This window comes from Postia placenta (assembly GCF_002117355.1).
Source record: "Postia placenta MAD-698-R-SB12 unplaced genomic scaffold POSPLAscaffold_7, whole genome shotgun sequence".
Classification (NCBI taxonomy): Eukaryota; Fungi; Basidiomycota; class Agaricomycetes; order Polyporales; family Adustoporiaceae; genus Rhodonia; species Rhodonia placenta.
Window position 1 is genome coordinate 303,261 of NW_020169838.1, and position 25,468 is coordinate 328,728.

Here is a 25,468-nt window from a genome sequence, read left to right on the forward strand (position 1 = left end):
GCATAGAATGACTCTTTATCGTTTGACGGGACCTTCTGCTGAGCTCCACACGATGGTGATATTGTATATAAATCACCATTATCGGACCTGTATGTACATCATGTCACGACATATCTCTCATCAGCTTCTCGCACGTCGGGCCCTGCATCCACCAGACCAAGCGGTGTGGGATCCTGCCATGCAGCTGGAGGGCTCGCCTGAGATTGTGAGATGTCAGGAGACCGCTCTGGGACGTCAGTAGGTAGGCGAGATGGTCCTCTCGTAGCAACCTCTCGACTAGTATTCGTGACGCGCGAGGACACGATGTAAACTATCTCAACCGCCGTATCGGATTGATAGAATGCATGCTTCATTTCGCCGGAGATGGCGTGTGCTTGTGCGCAGACGATGGGGAAACGGAGTTCGGATTCTGCTATACAATGTATAAACTTGGCAGTGAGAGTGGACTCGACTCGGGGAAGATGACTGTATGTATCTTAACGTCCACATCCCAGACGTGGGAAGCCGGACACCTTGAGACTAGAGTCGTTGACCCGTTGAGGGGCTGCTATCAGCGTCCATTCGGTATACATTAGCTTCTTGTGGAATAATGAGTATTGGTATCGCTCATCGAGCTGTACAGAGCGTACAGATTGTGTACGGTGAGTGGCCAGATATGTGGATTGTCATACATAGCGTCCTCAATGACCCTATGAGTACGGTCAGCCTGAATGTTTACCGTATAGCTCGGTTATACTCCGAGCCTGCATCCTAGCCGCCATCATTGCGAGTAGGAGGCCGAGGCGCAGAGGAGTATCAAGGACGAATGATGACGTACGCACCCGTGGACACTGTGGTGCAAGCGCAAGGCGGCGCCATGACAGGGTGGAATAGCGGGAATCGCGATGAGGACGCTCGAGCGTGAGGCCTGCGATGCGCATCTAGACAGCATCCAGGGATAGTCCGGAGCAGTGGCAGCATTGGATGGACGACGTTGTGCCGCCGCTTGATCGAGAAACGTTGGGCAGACCAAATGGAAGGCGAGGGTCGTGACATGGAAGCGCACGACGACTGAGATCTAAGAGAGAGGCGTGTTGTACGCGGCCTGTTGCCGGACCAGAGCCGCATGACTGACGTCATCGACAGAGGACGCCGTCATGAAGCTAAGGGAGATGGAAGCAGCCAAGAGGCTCGTCAAAGCAGGAGAGACGGCGGCGGCATCGATGACGTCGATCGCACACAAGACGCGCGCAGGAGGCCATCTCGATCGCTCATGTAAGCGCGTGTCATCCAGTCCGGGCGCCTGGTGTTCTGCTTCCGCCACGCTTGTCTCTCTCAGGACGCAGCTTCTGCTTTGGCTCACGTACTAATGGATGTCTTCTCATACGAGCCCCTCCTCCCTATGCCCTGTTGGCGCTTGGTAATACCTTTCTGGCCAGTGACGACCCTCGCTCGAGTTGCTTGTCACCTTCGCCCGTCGTGCCCGCGCCCCTCAGATACTTGGAACGCCTTCAGCCTCTCCTGCTCATTCGCACCTTCACTCCAATCATGAAAACATGCGGCTCGTTGCATTGTCCCCGATTAATATACGTATGAATCCTTGCCCCAGACGACGACCATTTCAGCCGCGCGCACCGAATACTGTCGAACGCCAGCTCAGTATCTCCGCCTCCCCACCTTGCTGCAGCTGGTCCAAATCTATTCGAAAGTATACAACCACCCATGCGCCTTCCGGATAGCCGGAGATGCGTACCAGTGGATTGATTGTGAAGGCCTCGCATAGAATTGCAGCCGGCGTCATTGCAGGATGCTTAGGCTCGGTGCGTATTCGGATGTTCGTGTTTTCTATCGTGCTTATACATGGGATGCCTGGATCAGTTTATATCAGCGTAAGGTCATATTTGAGCACGTCACTCAATCCTTCCAGCGAAGAGCTCAGACTGCTCTGTCGCTTGCTTTGGCCGAAACCTGCCCACGCCGTGTATCTCCTTTTCGTCGGCGTCGCGTCAGAGTCACTCGCACCATCTCGCAGAAGCCGCTACTAGAGAAACTGTGAGCTACTCTGCGTCTTCTAGTTTCCCATTCCAGTATATCATGTGTCCTCGCCCTCCCTTATATGACTCACCTCCACTCTGACCCCTGCAAGCGGCTGCGTGCTGTGTTTTCGCTGCCCATTCTGCGTGTAGACCCCACTCCTGTGCACAAACGTATTTGCTCAGCGAGCCAAGCTGTGCCTCCGCCATTCTGTAGTCGGCCGTAAAGCTTACAGCCGAGCATGCACCTTCCCGCTGGCGATTGACCCTCTGGATAACTCGTGAACGCCTCAGATGAGATCGCAACTGGGCGGGTTGCCAGGATGCTCTCATTTTCATACCTGGTGCGCATCCCGATGTTCGTGATCGCTGCTGTGCCTGTTCATGCCATACATGCACTACGACGCGTGGGACACGCTTCGTCCTCTATGAGATCCCCCTCTGCTAGTCGGTTTGACGACGGCCTCCCCGTATTGTTCATTCTCATCCATCAGCGTTCCATCCGAGCTACTGTCCCGTAGCATCCGCTACCGGGGCCAACGTAATTCACTTTGGCCCTCTTAGCTGTTCTCTCACGGAAACCATGTGCCCTCGCGCTCCTAATCGCATACAACACGTCGTGTTTCTTCACGACAGCTCAGGACCGCCGCTTTCGACAAGGCGTCCTTTGTGATTTGTTGCGACCTCGAGCTGTTCAAGCATCTCTGTGGCCGGCTAACGCTGTATGGGAGCTCGCTCATCTCGTGGAAATACGTCGCCTGTTTGTGAAGGCGGATACGAGGATATCATCGTTTAGAAATCCACGAAGCAGCCGCTTTTGACCTGTCTGACCCGGACAAAGTCGCGTGTGGGTCACCACCCTCCTGGTCCGCTCGCATATATTCGCCTTCCCAGCTGTCAGCCATGCTCAATATGATCCTGGCGCATCGAGCGGGGGACAAGGCTGTGTATTGTCCCCTTTGCGGTCGCTTCCGACTCTCGTGATGTACGCCGGGCGCTGCTTGTGGGCAATACTTCCGCAATGCAGCGCGTGGTCTCCGTCATACGCTCTTTTCCGTGGCCTTAGTCTCGCTTCTGCCTGCTTTTTCCGCCGAACACGCTGAACTACAGAGTAATACAGATGGTAGCGCACGAGATTATGTACTAGATGTATCGCTCTCAATCAAGGATCTAAACAGCGTCGAAGTTGGTTCTTTTCTTAAGCGTTTAGGATCACTATAAGATCCTCCAGCTCCAGAGAGCGAGCACGCTCATTTTGAAGTGATATATCGTGTCGCTCAATACATCAACTCGCAGACAGCACTGATTCGTTCAGTTCACTACTGCGCCCGCATGAGACACTTCATCAGCCCACCGACCATGGGCGTGTACCATAACGACTACGGGACCGCGCATCGCGGAGCCGCCTTTCTCACCAGACAGTCGACATTCAGAGAGGCATACACGACCTGCTCGCCGAGTTTCAGCATGAGGGACGCAGAGGCTGAGGCTGTGTAGCACCTTTCCATTGTATAATCGAGTAATCAGGCGATTGAGGAAGGAATGTACATGGGACAGGCATGGCGCAGAATCATCGATCATTAACATTACTTGACCAGTCTGCTCACAGAGGACTGGACTGTGACGGCGAGGCGCTGGGACAGACACGATTGAGAACACAGCTCACGACGATCGAGACTCACGGTGCCCCGTAACATGGCGTATAGACGAAGAGAAGACAACTAGTACGTCACTAGGTGGAGGGTTCCTGTGGCAGCCAAATGCGCGATGACATCACGGGCGTAGCGCACAGGCTGTTATCGAGATTAGAGCGCTCGCGTAGTGCCCAGTCGTCAGATGCTTTTCCACTACTTACTGCCAACACGACCTGTTTGAAGCTGGGGCCTCACGGATAATGTCAGACCTTTCTGTGCTCCTGTCGGTCTTTCTCTGTGTGCTTTATCCCTGTATATATCATACGGATCAACCGCTGGACCATGACCCTTCTGCCAAGCCAACCCAGCGCGACTCTTCGCTAGTGAGCCTGCTTTCCGCGCCCGCGCAACTTAACTTCAACCCACTGCGTTCTGCATTATGCATTGACACTATATGAGCCGCATCCGTGGAAAATGGCAGCGGCGGTGGTAGATCAAGGAGAGACGGGCCAGGATCAGGGGCTCGATGGACTGTTGTACGTGGACACACGTTAGCATTCGCGTCTCGGTCTCAGCCTGATTATCAGGGAGTCATACACCTTTGCGCGACACATTCATTGCAATGCGTCTGTCCTACAACAAACCCCACTCGCTATTTGGAGCTGGTCTTGTCTCATGCTCTTCGTCCACAAGCACCGCTCATGTTCTGCATCGCTCCTCCCCTCCCTCCATATCATCGCGCACATCTACCTCATTTATGCAAACTGCGTTCTCTATGGTGCGATGTGTCTTAGGTGTTCTTCCTCACTTAGCTCACCGACGTCGTGACACAACTGGTGCAATGCGCACGCAACACGACCTACTAGAGTCTTCTTGCTGCCTCACCTGAGTCGTTTCCTTCTCTGGGTGCTTATCACGGGTGCGTTTTCGTTACGTACTCCTTTTGTCAATGTTATCTCGCACCTTCTCACCAAGATGCGGTCGCGATCTGCCTCTTGTGATCATATTTCACTAGGATTCGTCCAAGGTGAGCAGAGGTGGTATGCTTACCGATGCGCGGAGTATTTGAAGCGATCTCCTCGTCCCCGTTCTGTTACCAAGTAATTGGATCACTTGGTCGATGTCACGTTCATCAAGCTAGATTCACGTTAACTCCCTGAATGCCGGCAAAGCCTTCCATTGCCTCAACACTGTAGGCCATCTGCTTTCTGGTGTCTTGAGTATCGCACGTTGATCTCAGTGTATTGTTGGAAGATGTGCATTTGTGTCACAGACAGCAAGGCTGCTCCATGCAACCCACCTGAGAGCGCGCGCGCGCCTTTCGTCACTCACGGCCAGTAGCTCTGACTGACTGCCGGTGTGTGCAATCGCTGCTTATGTGAGGACTGAGCTTCATCTGCCAATCCCTTCAGGACGGATGTTTGCATATAGCGTGTACAGGCGTCGGGACCACTTTTCTATAGTATGTGCTTATCGGGCTCGAGGTGAGGTAGTCTGATCCTCATCCAAATCATACAGACATTCCACATCGCGTGCTGCCTAATTTGATGCCGGAAAGCAATATATGTCGTGTTCTATCTACTGTCGCATGACCGTGAGGCACCCTGTAAGAAAGCGCCGCAAGGTGCAAAAGAGGAAATCTGTGTGACACGCGTAAGGGCCTGTTCGGCGACGGAGTTTGCGCTTAGCTTTCCTGTTACGGGACACGGGCGTGACTGCCCGATAAGGGAATATCATTATGTCAGCATGTCCCGGGACATGCACGTGATGAGGGCAGGGCGTAAGGGCGGCGGCGACACGTTGGACGGCGAGCGGGGCCCTTTGGACAGCACAGCTGATGCCTGAACGCCTGGGGGGGCCTCCCAGCAGCTCAGGCAGGTTGCGGGGATGTGGTGAGCACTGTCTGATGGCTGCCACCGCCACTGTTATGCAAGGTCGCGGGAAAAACATCCCTTAAGCAATCCTGCATGTCCCATGAAGCTCTAAGGCAAATTTCTTGCTGGGACACGCTCCCCTGTTGGAACAACCGGGTGAGCGCATGCTCGACTACCGGTTCGCCGACGTGCGGCGCTGCGGCACAATAGTGCCTTGTTTCTACGTACCTGATTTAGATAAGTGTTTACTATATTAGGCCGAGTTCTCACATGTAATTACTCCATGTGTTTGCCTCCCCACCCCGAGGATGAGACAAACCGCTTCATATTTGATCTTTTCCTGCACCACTCGCTTCCGTAAACCTTTGCACTCGCTCATTCGAACCCAACACCGACACTCGTTTCTACTTCCCCAGTGAGAAAAATAGGCGCCACCGCCAAATTTTGCGTGACTCATGAAGAAATAAGTTGCAAGATCCTTCTTGGGACACATGGAACAAGCCGCTATGCAGCGCGCTTAGTCTCAACAACATGCACCAGGCTCAATTCAAGCCCTTCTAGGGCCCTTGAAAATCTCCAAATATTTGTGAAAAAATCTTTATATGCATTTATTTGATTCCCCTTGTGAAACCATTGAATTCCATGGTCCTACGAGCTGGGGCATGTCTGAAACGGCCATTGGGTCACTCAGCCACCGTGTCATGTGTCGGTCACGTGACTGTTCTCAAATAAGGTTTGCGTGTCCCACGTCGATCTAAAGGTGGCTTAACTTAGGCACACGCGCAAAGCTTGCTGACAAGTCAGTCCTGAAGCGCTGTGCCACAGTCGGTGCATCATGCATGCTACGCACCTCAATGGCATCATGGATGGCTTGCTACTCATTCATTTGTTTGCAGAATACCTGCCTATTTTGGTAGGTGAAACATTTGTCTTTCCGTTCTATTCCTTGTACTACTAGCGCCCATACTGGCACCCGTCTTAGCGCTCACCCGCAGGTTGAACATTATGCAGCTTACATAATGGGGTCCATGCACACTTCATATCTGGTAGTGTACCACTACGTCTCTTTCTTCACTAACCACACAGACATGGTGGTCCATGCGTAGCCAGTACCTGTATAAATAGTTGTACCATTAGTCGGTTGAACCCTAAGTTTGACCTGGTTACCAATTCAAGTCTTTGCTCCTCTTCACTTGGGGTAGTGGTCATTCTTGACTTCCTTGCTCGATCTTCCGGACAATGCACTGTCCATAAGCCCTCGCTTGTAGTCTATGAGTCAGGCATTGATATAGAAGTATAGACCATTGTATCAGTAGGTAGCTCTGACCCCGATTGAGTCCACACCCACCGACAATTCATCACAGCATAGTGAGCTTCAATTGCAGGCCTTAGAAGAATTCACAGTTATACAAATAGTATGCACAGGAATATGGCAAGTGCTGCAGCTTTATACAAGACTATGGGGCATTTAAAGAATGCTTTATACACAGTCGAGATCGCCATGAACTACAAATATGAGTGATGAGCTTGTAGTGTATAAGTTGATCATAAAATGACTATACAAATTTTGTTTCTCTAGAATATATATATTCCATAACAGAGTACAAGCTGTGTAAGTTGCGCACAACATTGGCCGGGCCGCCAGTGGCTGTGTCAGAGCCACCTACCAAAATAGGCAGGTATTCCGCAAACAAATGAATGAATGGCAAGCCGTCCATAGGGGTGCTCAATTCTTGTCGCTCGCTCGTTCGTTCGCTGATCAACCACCTTTTTTGGTAGGTATTTTCAACCCTGACTGATCACTCAGCCACCTACCTACCAAAAAAGGTGGTCGATCTGCGAATGAACAAGCGAGCGACAAGAATTGAGCACCCCTCATGATGCCATTGAGGTGCGCAGCATGCGTGACGCACTGACTGTGGCACAGCGCTTCGGGACTGATTTGTCAGCAAGCTTTGCGCGCGCGCCTAAGTTAAGCTAAGCGCAAACTCCGTCGCCGAACAGACCTTAAATCAAGTTTCCGAGATGTGTCCGGAATGGGCGCTCCGATTTTGACATTAACCGCAAAGCATAGCGAAAACATAGAAACAATCTCCGGCCAGTTGGATGAGGACATCCACCCCTGCGCGTACCCAGTCACTGAAAGTTAGACACAGGGTACGATGCCCAATTTCTACGGCTAGGGATATCAGGCTCTTGGTGCGCTACGAGAGTCTGTCTTCTCTTCCTTGACTGACAGGCGCATGCATCAGACCACATGCGCGTCTATGTTCTTCTGCAGCATGTGCAGGCTGTGAAGCTTCATGGACATAGCCCCGACTGCACATCCACCATCCACCATCCGCTGTGACCTCCCTCTCTCTGCCGGCTCTACTACGACTATCGCTCCCTTATTCTCTTCTTGAGCTGCCATGACGGAGACGGCCAGCGCAACTGGTGCTCAAGAACTTGGTCCCATATGGATCAAGGCATTGGGGCGGTTTAAGGAGGATACCTACGTGGACCTGGTGAACGTTGACGAGAACTCTGAGCCACTCAGGGAGAGACTGAAGGCGGTCAATGACGTCGAGAGCCTATCTACTGTTGCCCACAAACATCACGACAGGCACAATACAGCGACGAAGGCTTTGAGTTCCGTCCTCGAATCTGCCAGTAATGTGCTGGGCAACATTAAGTGGCTTTTGAGCCAGATCCAGGACGTCGAACAGGTGAGGACCAGTGCGCTCAAGTATGCATGCATTTGACTGAATTGGGGGCCAGAGAAATGCGCGAAGGACGGTGATCTTTCGCGCCATTGCAGCGCTGTTGATTGTATGTGCGGGTCTTGCCATATCTGCGGATATCTGACTGGGCCACTCAGGTGTTGAATGGAAAGGCAGCGTTCAAGGAAGTCGCTCATCTCTTCGAGCGTGTTCCGCAGGTGAAGGAGGAGGCGTTTTCAAGTCCACCGTCAACTTTGGAACCGCACGTGGACGACATTCTAGTACACTATATACGACTGGGAGGCGTGGCGTACGGGATTCTATACATAGAACGCAGACGTGGGTGACTCTTCCCATGCTTCTGGGCTTACCTCACCCATGTTTGATACACAGGCTCCGTCGTCAATGATTTATCCATGAAGGAGCTTCTCTTTGAGATGCAGTACAGTATCACTACGTTATTGTGGGTCGGAGGTATGCAACTGGTGCGCATTAGCGACAGCAGTCCGATCCTCATGTCCATCTACAGACTCGTTCGAGACGCAGTTCAACCGCGGCTGGAGCGCCATCCTCGCAGCATATTCGGAACCGGGAAATACAAATGTCCCGGATCCTTCTATTAAGATTACGTCGACGGAGAGACTGATGACAGAGGTGGTCTCGCACTGTCGCAAGGTGGGGATGGAGCAGGAGGATACTACGCGTCTGCGGGAGACCCTGAGAGGGTTTGCGGAATCTATTATGTCGATGAAAGTGGACGCAGATGCTTGCAGGGACGTGGTGAGTGGCCATCGGTCTCTGAATCTGTCATCATCACAGACGAAAGAACAATGTCAGGACTCTGTTGTACTTGGTTCGTTATATCGCCTCGCACAGGTAAACCAGCCGTCGCTTCAACCCGCCTCCCAGACATATCTAATGAATGGCAGACTTGTGGGCCGAAGCACAGCAGCGTCCAGCCCATAACGGACCTCTTGGACAACATGACAGGGATCTTCAGGCGCCTTCCATCCACGGAAGCAGGACCATCGACAAACATCCTTTTCATTCGCATCAAGGCTCAAGCCGTGACGATCGCCGGAGAGGCTATACGGATACTGAAGGAAGTGAACTCCGCGCGATTAGGGAACCTGAAGTCCCGGATCTCGTTGTCATTGTTTGCGCAGAATGACGTGCTGCAATTAGCCGTCCAGGAGTTCACTAGAATTGTTGAGAGTACAATTGTTGCTGTTACTCCTGATGGTATGGACACCACCCGCTTATCACTGTATGTCTTCTGAACCTGATCCATGCTCCAGCACCATTCTCTGCCAGCCGATTCATCAAAATGTGGGAAGATGCGAAGCACCGCTATATGGCCAGTAGCGGCGTCGAGATGTCCTCATGGGAGTCTCTTCAGCGTGTCGATTCGCTCGCGGCGCTCGATAGTGCTTTGAACGGCAGGAAATACAGATTCCAGCAAGAGCGAATGAAGGGACGTGATGTTGAAAGGGTAGTTCGACCGATCATAGGCTTCGTCAAGACGTTCCTTGATCCCGCCGCGGATCTCGTGGAGCCTGTGAGTCGCGTCCGCGGTCCGTAAACAGTGGCTGACCTCATATTTAGCATTTTGCAGGTGCAAAGTTTGTGGCAGCCGCTCTCAAGAAGCTCCTCGATGTAAGCACTTATTCAGGAATGCCCACTGGCTGTTGTCTTAATGACATGTTGTCCACGGCTAGGCCGCCGACAAGTATGGCGCAACATACGAGCCAATCACCGCCTTGTTCAGCGCTCTACTAGGCTTTCTCGATCGCGTGCATGTACATGATAAGCATGAGCCGGATAGGGAGATTGTGGAGATCCAAGTGGAGGTGCTGTGTGAGATGCTGATCATCTTTGGGCTGGTTACAGAACACCTCAATAAGGGTTACTTTGGTAGGTTGCTTGTACACAACGAGCGGGACCCGACTGATGGCAACGTAGAACGACTGGTCTCTGGAAGTGACGAAGTCCAGGATGCGCTGAAGAGGTTACAGGCGCTGGTCGACAAGGAGGACAAGATGACGAACACCCTCGTCCTCGATGTCGTGCACAGAATTGAAAAGACAATCGGTAAGTTTCTTCTGTCCTTGGTTTACTGTGACACTTACTGTATCACAGCACCATCATCAAGTATGGCCGCAACTGACGCGAACCCTGTCGAGATACTGTATGTGCTCACCGAATTCACTATGACCTGCTTACTCACTATGAAGCCAGTCAGCCCAAGTTCCCTCCAAAACCGGGGTTCTTTATTGGCCGCCAGCAGGAGAGGGACGCAATTGTCAGTGCTATCCTCGAGCATAAACCAGTCGTTGTGCTCGGAGCCGGCGGGATGGGAAAGACGACTGTGGTCACAGAGGCGCTCTACGATGACCGAATCCTTCCCAAATTCCAATCGCGCTACTTCGTAACATGCGAGAACATCGTCACATTAGATGGGCTACGGAATGGTGTTGCGAATGCTCTGGGGATCCCCGCAGAGCTTCGGAATGAACAGTTACACACGAAGGTGCTGCACGAGCTAGGTCGGAAGCCTTCGATTCTCTTCCTCGACAATTTCGAGACACCTTTTGATGTCGCGGATGTACGACGCGCGGTGGAGACGGAGCTGGAGACATACGCCGGCGTTGACGGGCTAGCACTGGTAATCACTATGCGTGGAGCTGAGGCCCCTGCTACCGGCAGGATCCAGTGGGCGAGACTCCTCCTGACTCCCCTGTCTCACGAAGAGGGCGTAGCTCTGTTCAAGAAAACGGCTATGATCGCCGATGATTTCGATGACCCATTCATTGACAAACTCGTCGACGCCGTGGACAGCTTGCCTCTTGCTGTCACACTCCTTGCTCACCAGGTCCAGCCAGAACTCGGAACGACGACGCGATCCCTATGGGGTCGATGGGAGAAGAGACGTATAGACATGGTCACGCGCTCCGATGGCGCTCGAGACAGACTGCTCGACCTGTCAGCCTCCATTGAGCTGTCGATTACCAGTCCTCGTATGCAGTACGAGCCCTCCGCCAAGGCCGTCATGGCCTTACTTGCCCAGCTCCCGAGTGGCTTGCCATTTGGAACTGACACATCGGAGCAGATGCAGGACACCCTCGAGGACACTATCGACCTCTCCCTATCTCTCTCGACGCTCTGCCGTGTGGGACTGGCCTACACCGATACAAATGGAGCTCATCCGCGCTACCGAATGCTTGCCCCGATACGGGAGTACTGCCGAGGCCATCATGAACTACAGCCGTCGAGCACGCTATGGGAATCGCTGACCAACTTCTACATCACATTCATTGAGAAGAATTGGGACTATTCCAATGCTGTGTCCCTCTCCGTCGTCCCTCCAGAGCTTCAAAACGTTCGTCAAGTGCTTGCTTTGCGAAACTGGGAGATGGAGGCAACCTCATCCGCAATCACTGCTGTTATTCACTACACCAACTGGACACGCTTTCTGGGAGCTCCATCTGTCGACCTCCTCCAGCTCTGCATCATCTATGTCCATGACAATGACCACCTGGGTGACTGCTATAACACTATGGCGGAAGTATACCTCCAGCTCAATCGGTATGACGATGCCGAGATGGCCCTGCAACAGGCGCTTGGGCATCACAAAGCTTCTGGCAGCCAGCAAGGTGAAGCGAATGATCTCAAAGACCTCGCATGGATATACCAATACAGAAATGACCTCAACCATGCGAGGGACACCTTGCAGGAGGCACTGTTGCTTCACCGTGCGATCGAGGACCACCTGGGCGAGGCCAACGCCCTCCAGAGCCTCGGAGACCTGTTCTTTCGACAGGATGACCTTGACAATGCAGAAACATCTCTAAATGATGCTTTGTTGCTTTATGGTGTCATCGATAACCACCTCGGGGAGGCAAACACACTGCAAAGCCTCGGAGATGTGTACTGTCAGAGGAATGACTATGACAAGGCGGAGCGCACATACAAGAAGGCTGCATCGCTCCACCACTCACTCCAGGACCGCCTTGGCGAGGCCACTGATCACAGGAATCTTGCTGTGATGTACATCGAGAGAGGGGATCTTGACAAGGCAGAGGCATCATCCCGTGCAGCTCTGGACCTCTATCGTGCCATCCATGACCAGCTTGGTGAGGCAAACAGCTTGCAAGACCTTGGGAGGGTGTACCTGTATCGGGAGGATCTGGTCAATGCTGAAGAGTCATTGAAGAATGCCCTGGCTCTGCACCAGGCTGTCCAGGACCAGAAGGGTGAGGCCAATGATCTCACAGACCTCGGCGAGGTCTATGTGAAGTTTGATCGCGACACTGAGGCCGAGAAGGTGCTGTGCGATGCGATCAAGCTGTGCCACACCATTCATGATCCTCTTGGTGAGGGGAATGCGCTCAAAACCCTCGGCAGGGTCTACACAAGGATGGGGCGCTTTGATGAGGCAGAGACAGCCCTCACTCGAGCTCTCGAGCTGCATCGAGCGATTGAATGGGTGAAGGTAAGCATCTGGTATGACGAGAAAGCCTTGGAGGAGCTTCACCAAGCTCGAGAGGCATCAGCTCGAGAAGACTCGACACCAACTGAACACCTGTCACTATGATCCCTCCTGGCTTTGTGTATCTGATGTTCGCATAGAGCGACATTTTACGATGTGACGAGTCCCCCTGCCGAGCTGTACACGATGATGATATTGTTTATAGAATACCACTACCGGATCTGTATGTACATGATGTCACGACATATCTCTCATCAATTTCTCGCACATCGGGGCCTGCATCCACCGAACCAACTCATGTGGGATCTCGCCATGCAGCTGAATGGCTCGCCTGGTATGGTGAGGTGTCAGAAGACCACTCTGTAATGTCAGTAGGTAAGCGAGTTCGCTTTCTCGTAGCAACATCTCTACTAGTATTCATGACGCGCGAGGACGCAATCTAAGCAATGTCAATCGCTGCATCGCATGAATGGAATGCGCACCTCATCTCGTCGCAAACGGCGTGTGTATGTGCGCAGACGATTGGGCAACAAAGTTCGAATTCTGATATACAATGTATAAACTCGGCGGTGGGAATGGACTCGGCTCGGTGGGGATGACTGTATGTACCTTTACATCCGCATCCCGGACTTCGGAAGACGGACGCCTGGAGACTAAAGTCGTTGTCCCGTCGAGGGACTGCTATCAGCGCCCATTCGGTATATATTAGCTTCTTGTGGCATAATAAGTATTGGTGTCGCTCACCGAACTGTACAGAGCGTACGCATGGTGCACGGTAAGCAGCCAGATATGTGGACTGTCATACATAGCGTCCTCGATGACCCTATGAGTATGATCAGTCTGGACATTTACCGTATAGCTCGGTGATACTCCGAGCCTGCATCCTGGCCACCATCATTGCGAGTAGGAGGCCGAGGCGCAGAGAAGTATCAAGAACGAAGGATGACGTACTCATCCGTGAAGACTGTGGTATCAGATTGTGTAGGTACGAAGCGGCGCTATGACAGGGTGGAATAGCGGGAATCGCGATGCGGACGCCCGAACCTGAGGCCTGCGATGCGCATATAGACAGCATCTAGGGATAGTCCGGAGCAGTGACAGCACTGAATTGCAGGCGGACGACGTTGTGCTGCTGCTTGATGGAGAAATGCTGGAGAGACCAGATGGAAGGCGAGCGGCGTGACATGGAAGGGCATGTATGTGAGCGGCCGGAGGAGGATTCGGATGCAGGAGGGAGGCATCTTGTACGCGGCCTGTTGGCGGACCAGAGCCATATGGCTGACGTCATCGACTGTGATGAAGCGAAGGGGGATGGACGCAGCCAATAGGCTTGTCAAAGCAGCAGAGACAACAGCGGCTAATATCTGACAGAGAAGGAAGCCATCTCGATCGCTCATGTAAGCGCGCGCGATCCAGGCGCCTAGGTTTCTGCTAGGCTTGTCTCTCGCAGAACGCAGCTTCTGCCATGACTCACATACTAGTGTATGTTCTGTCATACGATACTCTCCTTCCTAGGCCCTGGTGGTGCTCGGTGACGTCTTCATGGCCAGTGTCATCCCTCGCTTGAGCTCTTTGTCACTTTCATCTGTCGCGCCCGTGCCTCTCAAATACCTGGAACGCCTTCAGCCTCTCCTCTCCATTCGCACCTCCACTTTGGCCACAGAAAATTGCGATACGTTCTATTGTTTACGATCAGCATGCGCATGAATCCTTGCTCCCAGTGACGACAGCAATAACTGCGCGAAACGAGTCTTTTTTCACAAACGCCAGCTCAGCATCCCTGCGCCTTCCTCTTGCTGCAGCTGGTACGACAAATCTATCCACGAGTATATGTCCACCCACGCCTCCTCCTGATAGCTGAGAATGCGCACTCGTGGATAGAGCGTGAAGGCCTCGCATAGAGTTGCAGCCAGGCGTCATTGCAGGATGCTTCACATTCTTGTGCTCGGTGCGTATTCGGATGTTCGTGTTTGCTATCGTGCTTATACATGGGATGCCTGAATCAGTTATATCACAGCGCAAGGTCATACTCGAGGAAAACACTCAATTATCTTCCGGCTCAGACTGCTCTGTCGCTTAGTTTGACGGTCACTTGCCTGCATCGTGTATCTCCTCTTCGTCACCATTGTATCAGAGTCACTCGCGCTATCTCACAGAAGCCGCTACTGGAGCAATTGCGATGTACTTTGCGCCTCCTCGCTCCTCACTCAAGGATGCCATGTGTCCTCGTCCTCTCTGCACAACTCACCTCCACTCTGACCCCTGCAAGCGGCTGTGTTTTCTCTGCAAATTCTGCGTGTTGACCCACTCTTGTGTACGCAAGTATGTGCTAGGCTACGCGAAAAACAAGCTATTCCTCCGCGATTCTGTAGCCGACCGTCAGATACACGGCCGAGTACGCGTCTTCCCGCTGGTGACCTGCTCTCTGGATAACCTGTGAAGGCCTCATATGGAATAGCCACGGGACGTGTTGCCAGAATGCTCCTCAGCTGACACCCGGTGTGCATCCAGATATTTGTGATCCTCGCTGTGTGTGTTCATAACACCTGCATTATAGCGCAACATGCCATTTGTAGAACACACTTCGTCCTCTATATGATACTCCTTTACCAGCTTATTTAGGACGGCCTTCTGGTATAACCTCTTCTATTAGCGCTCCGTCAGTGCTACCGCCCCGTAGCAACCGCTACGCGAGCCAACGTGAGTTACTTTAGGTCTCCTAGCTACTCTCAAACGAGAAACCATGGGCCCTCGCGCTCCCAGTCGCACACAACTCCTCATATTTCTTCACGACAGCTCAGAACCGCCGCTTTCGACAAGGCGTCCCTTGTAATATGATGCGACCTCGAGCTGTTCAAGCATCTCTGTGGCCGGATAACGCTGTATGGGAGCTCGTTCATCTCGTGGAAATGCGCCGCCCGTTTATGAAGACGGATACGAAGATACCATCATCCAGAAATCCACGAGCAGCTGCTTTTGATCTGTCTGACGTGAAAAAGGACGCGTGTGGATCACTACCCTCCCGGTCCGCTCGCATATACTTGCCCAGTTGTCAGCTGCGCCCGATACGACCCTGGCGCGTCGAGCCGGCAAAGGCTGTGTGTCTTCCCGCTTGAGGTCGCTTCCGACTCTCGTGATGTACGCTAGGTGCTACTTGTGAGTGATACTTTCTCGATGCAGCCTGTCCGTCTCTGTGGTCTCAGTCCCGCTTCTTTCTGCTGTTATGTTGAGCATGCTGAATTACAGAGTTAACACAGACGATAGCGAGGCACCTCCATGACGTCATGCAAACCACACGCTGCCGCTCCGCGCTTCACATCCCTCGCAGCAGACGACGAGTCGGCCGAGACGTCGACATCTCTGCGCAGAGTTCATCGAGATGCGTCCACGCGTCTGTCTGGCGTGTCATCTGCGCAGGGTGTTTGGACCGATCAGTTTCAGCACACCATACCAAGCATGATTCTGGTGCGTGGCGCGGCCTCACGGTGCTAATTCGTACTGACATCCGCATCGCACCGCCTTCTACGCGATTTGTGACGCCACAGTGCTGCTTGATGTGTGTATCAATCGTACTGTATCTTCCTCCTGCATCGGAAGCCGATGAGAACTTTACAATATCTGCCGGCGGCCATGATAGAGTCCACTGCGCTTTCGCACGAGATTCTATGCCAGATGTATGGGTCTCAATGGAGATAAACAGCACCGAAGCTGATTATTTTTCCTAAGCTTGCAGGACCCCTATAAGATCCTCTAGAGAGCGAGCACGCTCATTTTGGAGGGGCATATATCATGTAGCTGGGGAAATCATTTTGCAGACGATCTGATGCACCCGCATGGGTCATTTTATCAACTCACAGACCATAAGCGTGTGTCTGAGGGACTACGAAACCGCGCACGGTGGAGCCGCCGTTGTCACAAGACAGTTCGCACTCAGAGAGGCATATATGACCTGCTCATCGCGTTTCAGTATGAGGGAAACAGATCGAGTGATTAGGCGGTTGAGGAAAAAATGTGCGTGAGACAGGCATGACGCAGGATCATCGATCATCAACATCACTGGACCGGTCTGCTCATAGAGGACTGGCGACGAGGCGCTGGGACAGACACACGATTGAGAACACAATTCAAGACGATCGAGATTCTCTGAGCCCCGGAGCATGGCCTACAGTCGAAGAGAAGACGACGGGTACGTCACTAGGGTGGACGGTTCCTTTGGCAGCCAAACAAGCGATGACATCACTAGCGTAGCGCACAGACTGTTATCGAGATCAGAGCGCCCGTGAAGCGCCCAGTCATCAGGCGCTTTTCCACTGCCTACTGCCACCACGATCTTTCTGAAGCTGGAACCTTGCGAGTACTGTCAGTCTTTCTCTGTGCGTTATACTCCTGTATATCTCGTACAGGTCATCCCCAAAACCATGGCCCTTCTGGAAAGACAACCCAACGCGACTCTTCGCTAGCGAGTTTGCTATCTGCGCCCGCGCAACTTCGGCTTTAACCCACTGCGTTGTGCGTTGAGACTATACGAGCCGTATACGTGAAGGACTGCAGTGGCTGCGACAGAGCAGAGAGAGAGGCAGGCCAGGATAAGGGCTCGACGGACTGCTGTTGTACGTGGACACGTTATTTTTCGTGTCTCGGTCTCAGCCTGATTACCAGGGAGTCATAAACCTCTACACAACACATACACGTATTGCTTTTGTCCTGTAGCAAACACCATTCTTTATCTGGGGCTGTTCCTGTCCCATGCTCCTCGTTCAGAAGTGCCCTTCACGGTCTGTGTCGTTCCCCTGCCGCTGCATGTCCTCGCGCGCATCCACGTCATTCGTGCAAACTGCAGGTCTTCATGACGCGATGCTTGTCGTGCCCTTTCCATTTCCCTCCGTTCTCACTCTTTCAGGGCAAAAATGTCTTCGTCTCCCTCGCATACTCAGATAGGCATCCAGACACGAGTTGGGAAGGTACATTTCCCGCCTACTACCCCTCGCGAAATTCGAACGTCACTAGATGGGAGTTTGCGACCTTCATAGTATCACGCACAGATCTCAATATGCAGTATCCACTCTTTGAGATAGGAGTTGAAGCACGACAGAACCATCCTCCATCACAGCGGCTATCAATGTACGCCCCGCCTCCTGTTGTCTCTCACGCTCGGGTGCAATACATGCTTCATTCACTCGTTGTATGCACTGCTTGTGATCCCTGCCGTAAGGCGCCACCCGTTCGACATGCGTAACTTACATTTCCGAGATGCGTCCGAGGATGCATGGGCGCTTCAGTGTTCTATTCTTCGCCATCGAGAAGACGTGGAGATCCTTTTCGTTGACCTGACACACATGTTGCGCGGGAACTAGGGTGGCCACAGACTAGCCACAAGGTTGCGCTCTCACCTCAATCAGATGGACTTCGCTACGGCACGAGGTTACCTCCGATTGCCTTTCCTGTCTGACGGCTGTATGCATCAGACCACATGCGCGCTCGTTCGAAGCACAGGTTCTCCGGTGGCGGTGATCCTGGAAGCCTCATGCACACAGCGTTGAGGACTGCCGTAGCTGGTCAATCTCATTTGTACCTCCCCCTCTGCTCTCTGTCTCCCCTCTAACATCTCATTCCCTACTCGCGTCCATTCGCCGCTTGATTATGGAAGATGCTGCGACGCAAGTGCTCACTGCGCACGGGCTCCCACCTGTCTGGAGCAAGGCACTGAAACGATTCAAAGACTGCACCAATATAGACTTAGAAGCCATCGACAACGAGGCTGAATCTCCCATACTCGGGTTGAGAACGGTCATAGATGCCAAGAGCCTGTCGACCACTGTCCGCGCAAAGTCTCCGAGTAACAAGAAACTCAAGAATGGCCTTGATCGCAATCTCGAATCTTGCAAGCGTGTGTTTGGAGACGTCGACCGCCTTCTGAATCACGTAATGGATGCTGAGCAGGTAAGAATCAATAGCGCTGGCGTTGGGAATGACATACTCACTTCTGTATCAGGGGAATGTGCGACGAAGCATCATTTTTCGGTCGTTTGCCGCGCTCTTCCTCGTCAGTCCATCTCTCACTCAGTCTCGTATTTAGCATCCACTAATGGGTCTTCTCAGAGTGCCAATGACAGCGGCGATGTCAACGCGATCGTCCGCCTATGGGATCAGGTACCACTCATGGAGTGTGGCCTGGCAAACAACGTTACAGAAAGCGGTAGAGCTCCGTTTGAAAATGTTCTCATGTCCTACGTCACACTGGTGGGGACTGCATACAATGTGATCACGAAGAAGCGTGCGTGAGCCGTTCCCTCAGCCACGTCTTACCTTCCACTGACCAACTATATATAGATCATGGCGACACGCTTTCGAGTGATCGCGATGTGAAGCAGGTCCTCTCCGAGCTCCACTGGGAGATGCATACGTTGCAATGGATCGGGGGTGCGCCGGGCTCAGTGTATCAGAGTACCCAGATACTCACACGGCGTTATAGATCCCCTCGACGATCAGATCAAGCGTGGGTGGGAGCATACGCTCGTTGAATACGCGAGTCTTGTAGGCGTGTGGTCACCAAACTTCCCGAGGAAGGTCGCCTCGACCGTGGAGCTACAGTCACAACTTCACGCCCTGGGCTTGAAGGAGAGCGCGACGGTACAACTTCGAGCGAACGCAAGAGAACTTGCGGACCTCATTGTCTCCCGAAGGATACATGAGAATACGAGTGATGATATCGTGAACTCCCATATCCACTTACCGAGATGAGGCTATGGCTCATGCTCTTATTCTCCAGGACCCGGTCGTGCTCGGGGCGCTCCTCACACTTGCTGAGGTAATTAATAGAAGGTATCTCATTCTGCCGCTGACTCTGACTCCTGTCCAGGCATCTCGTGGAAAGACTACCGCAGTCGCGCTCATAGCGGACCTGATGGCGGAGATCACCAAAATTCTCAAGCACCTTCCACCCATCACACAAAAGTCGGAGTCGTCGGCAGCCATTGTGCTCGTCCAGATCAAGGCCACAACGTTGAGAATCGTCGGGGAAGGAGCGAAGACCCTACATTCCGTGTCGGTGCCCTGGATATCTTCATCGCTGTTTGCTCGAAATGACAAACTGCAAGCCACAATCCGCGAATTAGCATGGCTCGTTGAGAAAGCTTCAACAGCATATGCAGCTCAGGGCAAGTATCGTACATGATAGCCATATGCGCAGGCCCCTGACAATCCTCGTTCAACTAACAGACACTGTCTCAACATCACGGTTCAACGAGATATGGGAGAAGGCCCGAAGACGTTACACTGCCAGCACCGGCGTCGACATATCTGCCTGGGCAGCTGTTCAGCACATTGACGCGCTGACATCAATTGAAACTACTCTGGAAAATGGACGGTATACGTTCCAGCAGGAACACAGGAAGGCGGAAGAAATCGCGAAGGTGGTATGGCCGGTGCTGAAGTTCATGAAAACATTTGTTGATTCGGCGGCGGATCTTGCGGAGCCTGTATATGATTGCTTGGAACATGATGAGGAAGTCAGGAACACTCACTATCTTGGTTCTACAGCACCTCCCGGGGGTCAAGCTGGCCGCAGCTGCGCTTGAGAAGCTGCTAGATGTACGCGATAGTCCAACAAAGTCGAATCTTCCATTTTTGACATGATAATTTACCGTAGACGGCAGACAAGCTTGGCTCAAGCTATGAGCGTATCCTGAGTCTGTTCGATGCGTTATCTGACTTCCTGGACCGCATGCGTGTACACCTGACGTCGAGACCTGACATTGAGATCATGGAGATCCATGAAGAGGTCCTGGCGGAGATGCTGGTCATATTTGGTATGATCACCGGGCACATCAATAAAGGCTTCCTTGGTGCGTGTCTCGTATCTACTATATGGAACCGTTGTTGAGTCAGTATGCTCTAGAGCGACTTACTGCTGGAGATGATGACATCAAGGCTACGACCACCAGATTGCGGGCTCTGTTGGACAAGGAGGACCGAATGACTGGTGCACTTGTCCTGTCCAAGCTGAATGACGTGAAACAGACGGTGGAGGAGGGATTTGGTGAGTTACCTTGAGCGTTCTTTGCGATCCGACACTTATTTGATTGCGGCAGCCTCTATGTCTGGAAGCAAGGCAGGAACGCAGAGTGCAGATGGAATGTTGTCAGTCATTTGCAAGGCTGCCGTATACCGGGATGTCCTGATATATTTACACAGACAATTCAGCTTCCCACCGCGGCCAGTGCTATTCTTCGGTCGAAAGGAGGAGCGGGAGTACCTCGTGGATGCGATCCTGCAGCGGAAACAAACAATCGCTCTCGGAACAGGCGGCATTGGCAAAACAACGGTCATCACAGAGGCACTCTACGACGACCGGGTTCTCTCCCAGTTCACATGCCGTTACTTTGTTTCCTGCGAGGACATCACCACCCTGGATGGATTGCGCACTGGTATTGCAGATGCTCTTGGCATGCTTGCAGAGCTCCGAACTGATCAGCTACGCGTCAATATCTTGCTCGAACTCGCTCACAAGCCATCCATTCTCTTCCTCGACAACTTCGAGACGCTATTCGACATTGCAAATATCCGGAGTCAAGTGGAGACAGAACTTGAAGCCTATGCTGGTATAAACGGGCTCGCACTTGTGATCACCATGCGGGGAGCAGAGGCTCCTGCAAGTGGACGCTTGCCATGGTCCAGGCACATTCTCCATCCCATGTCACAAGCTGAGGGAGTTGTGCTGTTCAAGAGGATTACCGAGATCAGCGCCGACGATCAGGATCCATATGTTGACAAGCTCGTCTCAGCGGTGGATAGTCTGCCGTTGGCCGTAGTTCTGCTCGCTCATCAAGCGCACAAGGATATTGCGTGTCCGCGGGATATCTGGTGTCGATGGGAGGACCAGCGGGTTGCAAGTGTCACGAGATCGGATGGTGTCCGGGGCAGACTGCTCGATCTATCCTCATCCATCGAGCTCTCCATCAATAGTCCTCGCATGCAGGAAGATGCACCGGCGGCATATGTGATGACACTTCTCGCTCACATGCCAAATGGATTGCCAAGCTCCACGGTCACTTGGGAAAAGCTATGATGCACATTCTCCAACCACGCAGACCTCTCTAAGTCACTCGGCACTCTTTGTCGTGTTGGAATTGCATACAGGGATCAAACTAACAGGCGATATTGCATGCTCTCTCCGATTCGCGAGTATTGCCAAAATCATACAGATCTTCGGACCCGTGGAGAGTGGTGGTCATGTTTGACCGACCTCTATACATCGCTCATCCGTCAAGATGTGAACCGTTCTGACACTGCTACCATCTGCATCGTGTATCCCGAGTTACGCAACATCGAATATGTCCTCAAGGTTTCTATTTCTGGGCAGCGTGCCATCTCTGCGACAGTACCCGCTGTGATTGATTACATCAAATGGATGAATCATTTCGGCATGCCATCTGTCGACCTTTTACAGCTCTGCATTATCCATATACGTGATTTTGGCCTGCTGGGTGACTGCTACAAAGTACTAGGAGACACATACCTTCGTCTTTGTCAGTGGGACAGTGCTAAGAACACCCTAAGCAAGGCGCTTAAGAATCACCGCGCAGCCGGGAGCCGCAAGGGTGAAGCAGACGACCTGCAGAGCCTCGCATGGATATACTATTACAAGGGTGACCTTGCACTGGCCACTCAGTCGTATCTGGAGGCATTATCTCTTCACCGTACAATCAAAGACAGCTGGGGCGAGGCCAGAGACCTAGAGAAGCTGGGCAACCTATTTGCTTGCATGGAAAACCTAAAAGATTCGGAGCAATCGCTGGTCAACGCCCTGTCTGTCTATCATACAATCAGCAATTGCCTTGGGGAGGCAAATACACTCCAAAGCCTCAGAAAAGTGTACTGTCGCAGGAATGACTTTTTCAAGGCGGAGTGCACATACAGGAAGGCTGCATCGCTTCATCACTCACTCCAGGACCGCCTTGGCGAGGCCACTGATCACAGCAATCTTGCCGTGATGTATATCGAGACAGGGGATCTTGACGAGGCAGAGGCATCATTGCATGCAGCTCTAAATCTCTACTGTACCATCCACAACAGACTTGGCGAGGCAAACAGCTTGCAAGACCTCGGGAGGGTGTACCTATATCGGGAAGATCTGCCCAATGCAGCAGGAACATTGAAGCATGCCCTGGCTCTGCATCAGGCTGTTCAGGCCCAGATAGGTGAGGCCGGTGATCTTGCATCACTCGGCGAGGTTTATATGATGTCTCATCACAACACTGAGGCAGAAAAGGTGCTGTGACGCAGTCGACCTGTGGTGCACAATACGCGCGCCTCTTGGTGAGGGGAACACACTCTTGACCCTTGGCAAGGTCTACACAAAGACGGGGCGCTTCAACGAGGCGGAGAGGGTCCTGACTCAAGTGCTCGAGCTGCATCGGGTGATTGAGTGGGCCAAGGAGAACATCCAAGCGGATGAAAAGGCGTTGGAGGAGCTTCGTCGAGAGTGAGAGGCATCCGCGTAAGAGGTCTTGACGTCGACTGAACATTCATAATTCAAGTCAGCTCCCGCCGCCAGCTTCATATGTCTGATATTCGCATAGAGTGCCTGTTTACGATGTGTTGCTATTCCCTGCAGAGCTCCACAACGACGATGATATTCTATGTAGATCACCACTACCCGACCTGGATGTACATCATGTCATGGTTTTCACTAATTATCTTCATGTGCACCTCGCACGTCATACATGGAGCCGACCCGTGCAGGACCCTGCTATGCAGCTGCATGGCTCGCCTGAGGCTAATATGGTGAGATGTCAGGAGACCACTCTGGAATGTTAAGAGGTAATAGAGATGGCTTTCTCGTAGCGATGTCTCAATTAGGATTCATGACGCACGAGGGCGCGATCTAAACAATGTCAGCCGCTGCATTTGAAGAACAGAATGTGCACCTCATCTCGATGCAGATGGCGTGTGTATGTGCGCAGACCATGAGTATGAGTAACAAGGGTCAAGTTCTGATATATGATATATAAACTTAGCAGTGACAATTTACTCGGTGGAGATGGCTGCGACTTCACATCTCAAACATCAGGCGCCGGACACCTTGAGAGTGGAGTTGTTGTTCCCTTGAGGAGCTCGTATCAGCACTTATTCAGTATGAATTGGCTTGTGGAATTGTGAGTATTGGCATTGCTCATCTAGCCGTACAGACCGAATGGATAATGTATGGTGGGCAGCCATATATGTGATTTGTCATATATACGATTTTAGATGACCCTATGAGTACAATCAGCCTGGGTGTTCATTGTATCGGTCAGGTATACTCTGAGCCTGCATCCTGGCCACCGTCATTGCAAGTATCGGACCGAGGCACAGGGGAGGTATTGGAAAGGAAGGATGACACACTCACTTGTGAGCACAGTGGTTGCAGGTCGTGCAGGCACGAAACAGCGCCATGACAGGATGGCATAGCGGGAATCGCGATGCTGACACCCAAAGCTGAGGCTGTGATGGGCATATGGATAGCATCTAGGGATATTCCGAAGCAGTGACAAGATTAGAGGCACACGAAAATGTGTCACTGATGGGTCCAATAGTGTGGGCAAGACCAGATGTAAGGCGAACAACGTCACATGGAAGCGAAAGATCTCGGAGGAAGGCGCGTTGAGCTATGGACTTGGTGATGAGAGCAGAAGTTGCCAGACTTACATCATTCAGAGAGTACATCATGCATGGCGTCATCGTCCAAGCAGCAGAGCTGGAAGTGCCCAATATCCGGAACCGTTGGCAGAAACTGAGGCAGCAGTCGATCACACACCACTTGGAGCAAGACGCGCGCAGGAAACTATCTTGATCACTCACGTAAGCAAGTGTCGTCTATCCTGGGTGCCCCGCTGAGCGTTCTGCGTCGCTTGCGCTGTATGTGATACAATGGTCTATACTCCTATATCGATGCCCGACTCATAGACGACGAGCGAGGACTTATGGACAGTACGTCGTCCTGAAGATCGAGCGAGGAAGTCGAGAATGACCACTACCCCAAGCGAGGAGGAGCAGAGACTTGAATGAATAACCAGGTCGAACTTAGGGTTCGACCGACTAATGGTACAACTACTTATACAAGTACCGACTGCGCACGGACCATTGTGTCTATGTGGTCGTGTTAGTGAAGAAAGAAACGTAGTGGTACGATGCTGAGTACGAAGTGCGCACGGACCCCATTATGTAAGCTACATAATGTTCAACCTGCGGGTGAGCGCTAAGACCGGCGCCAGTATGGGCGCTAGTAGTACAAGGAATAGAACGGAAAGACAAATGTTTCATTACCCCCCTACCAGAGTCGAAGTCCCATTCGACTACTTACTGCTCACCATCTCCGTACAACTCCCAATCTACGCCGTTGTCCTCCTCTTCGTCGAACCACTCCTTGTGTGCGTTCCTCCCTACGTTCATCCATTCTTCGCCAGAGAGGTGCTTCTGATTCGGCCAGGAGCTGTCCCACGTCCATTGAGTGGTGTCCGGTGTCCAGTCGGGATCGACTTTGCGAAAGACGACGGGTGTATCGGGGCGGGGGCGCGAAGGTCCTGCGACGGGACTGGTCGGGGGTTCGGGGTTAGCGCTGCGCGGTGGAGGAATAGGTACCGCTTTCGTCTGCCTTTCTTTCTCCTTCCTCTCCTTCGCCTCGTTGATGATTTCCTCGAGGAACACGTTGTCGACGACCACCCCCACGCGTCGCGCAGGTTCTTCAGGTGGTGCGGATACATGTCGCTTCATCGGC

General features: G+C 52.5%; 4 protein-coding genes across 4 annotated transcripts in view; 3 read left to right on the plus strand and 1 right to left on the minus strand.

Moving 5' to 3' along the window:
• Positions 1-7,931: 7,931 nt before the first annotated feature.
• POSPLADRAFT_1074386 (hypothetical protein) lies at positions 7,932-12,980 on the plus strand (the record flags this gene model as incomplete). The annotated part of the gene is made up of 13 exons (XM_024482700.1): positions 7,932-8,228; positions 8,281-8,331; positions 8,381-8,561; positions 8,616-8,696; positions 8,752-9,002; positions 9,042-9,098; positions 9,152-9,464; positions 9,521-9,780; positions 9,828-9,878; positions 9,941-10,136; positions 10,185-10,313; positions 10,362-10,410; positions 10,461-12,980. The coding sequence occupies 13 exons, from the start codon at positions 7,932-7,934 to the stop codon at positions 12,814-12,816; spliced, it is 4,272 nt and encodes a 1,423-aa protein (XP_024338790.1). The 3' UTR covers positions 12,817-12,980.
• A 5,371-nt stretch (positions 12,981-18,351) lies between these two features.
• Positions 18,352-21,778, plus strand: POSPLADRAFT_1056586 (hypothetical protein; the record flags this gene model as incomplete). The annotated part of the gene is made up of 13 exons (XM_024480802.1): positions 18,352-18,651; positions 18,704-18,754; positions 18,811-18,985; positions 19,042-19,131; positions 19,184-19,422; positions 19,481-19,519; positions 19,571-19,877; positions 19,930-20,189; positions 20,251-20,301; positions 20,360-20,555; positions 20,609-20,749; positions 20,802-20,850; positions 20,905-21,778. The coding sequence occupies 13 exons, from the start codon at positions 18,352-18,354 to the stop codon at positions 21,776-21,778; spliced, it is 2,772 nt and encodes a 923-aa protein (XP_024338791.1).
• Positions 21,779-22,135: 357 nt separating this feature from the next.
• On the plus strand, positions 22,136-23,198 carry POSPLADRAFT_1056587 (hypothetical protein; the record flags this gene model as incomplete). Its single annotated transcript, XM_024480803.1, has 2 exons — positions 22,136-22,942; positions 22,977-23,198. 2 exons carry the CDS (start codon positions 22,136-22,138, stop codon positions 23,196-23,198), a joined length of 1,029 nt encoding a protein of 342 aa, XP_024338792.1.
• A 1,642-nt stretch (positions 23,199-24,840) lies between these two features.
• Positions 24,841-25,468, minus strand: part of POSPLADRAFT_1143773 (hypothetical protein) — a gene marked incomplete at both ends in the record, with an annotated part of 2,474 nt that continues 1,846 nt past the window's right edge. The window contains one exon of the mRNA XM_024485610.1: positions 24,841-24,949. Coding sequence (XP_024338793.1) covers positions 24,841-24,949 — 109 coding nt within the window. The remainder of the gene's footprint in view (positions 24,950-25,468) is intronic.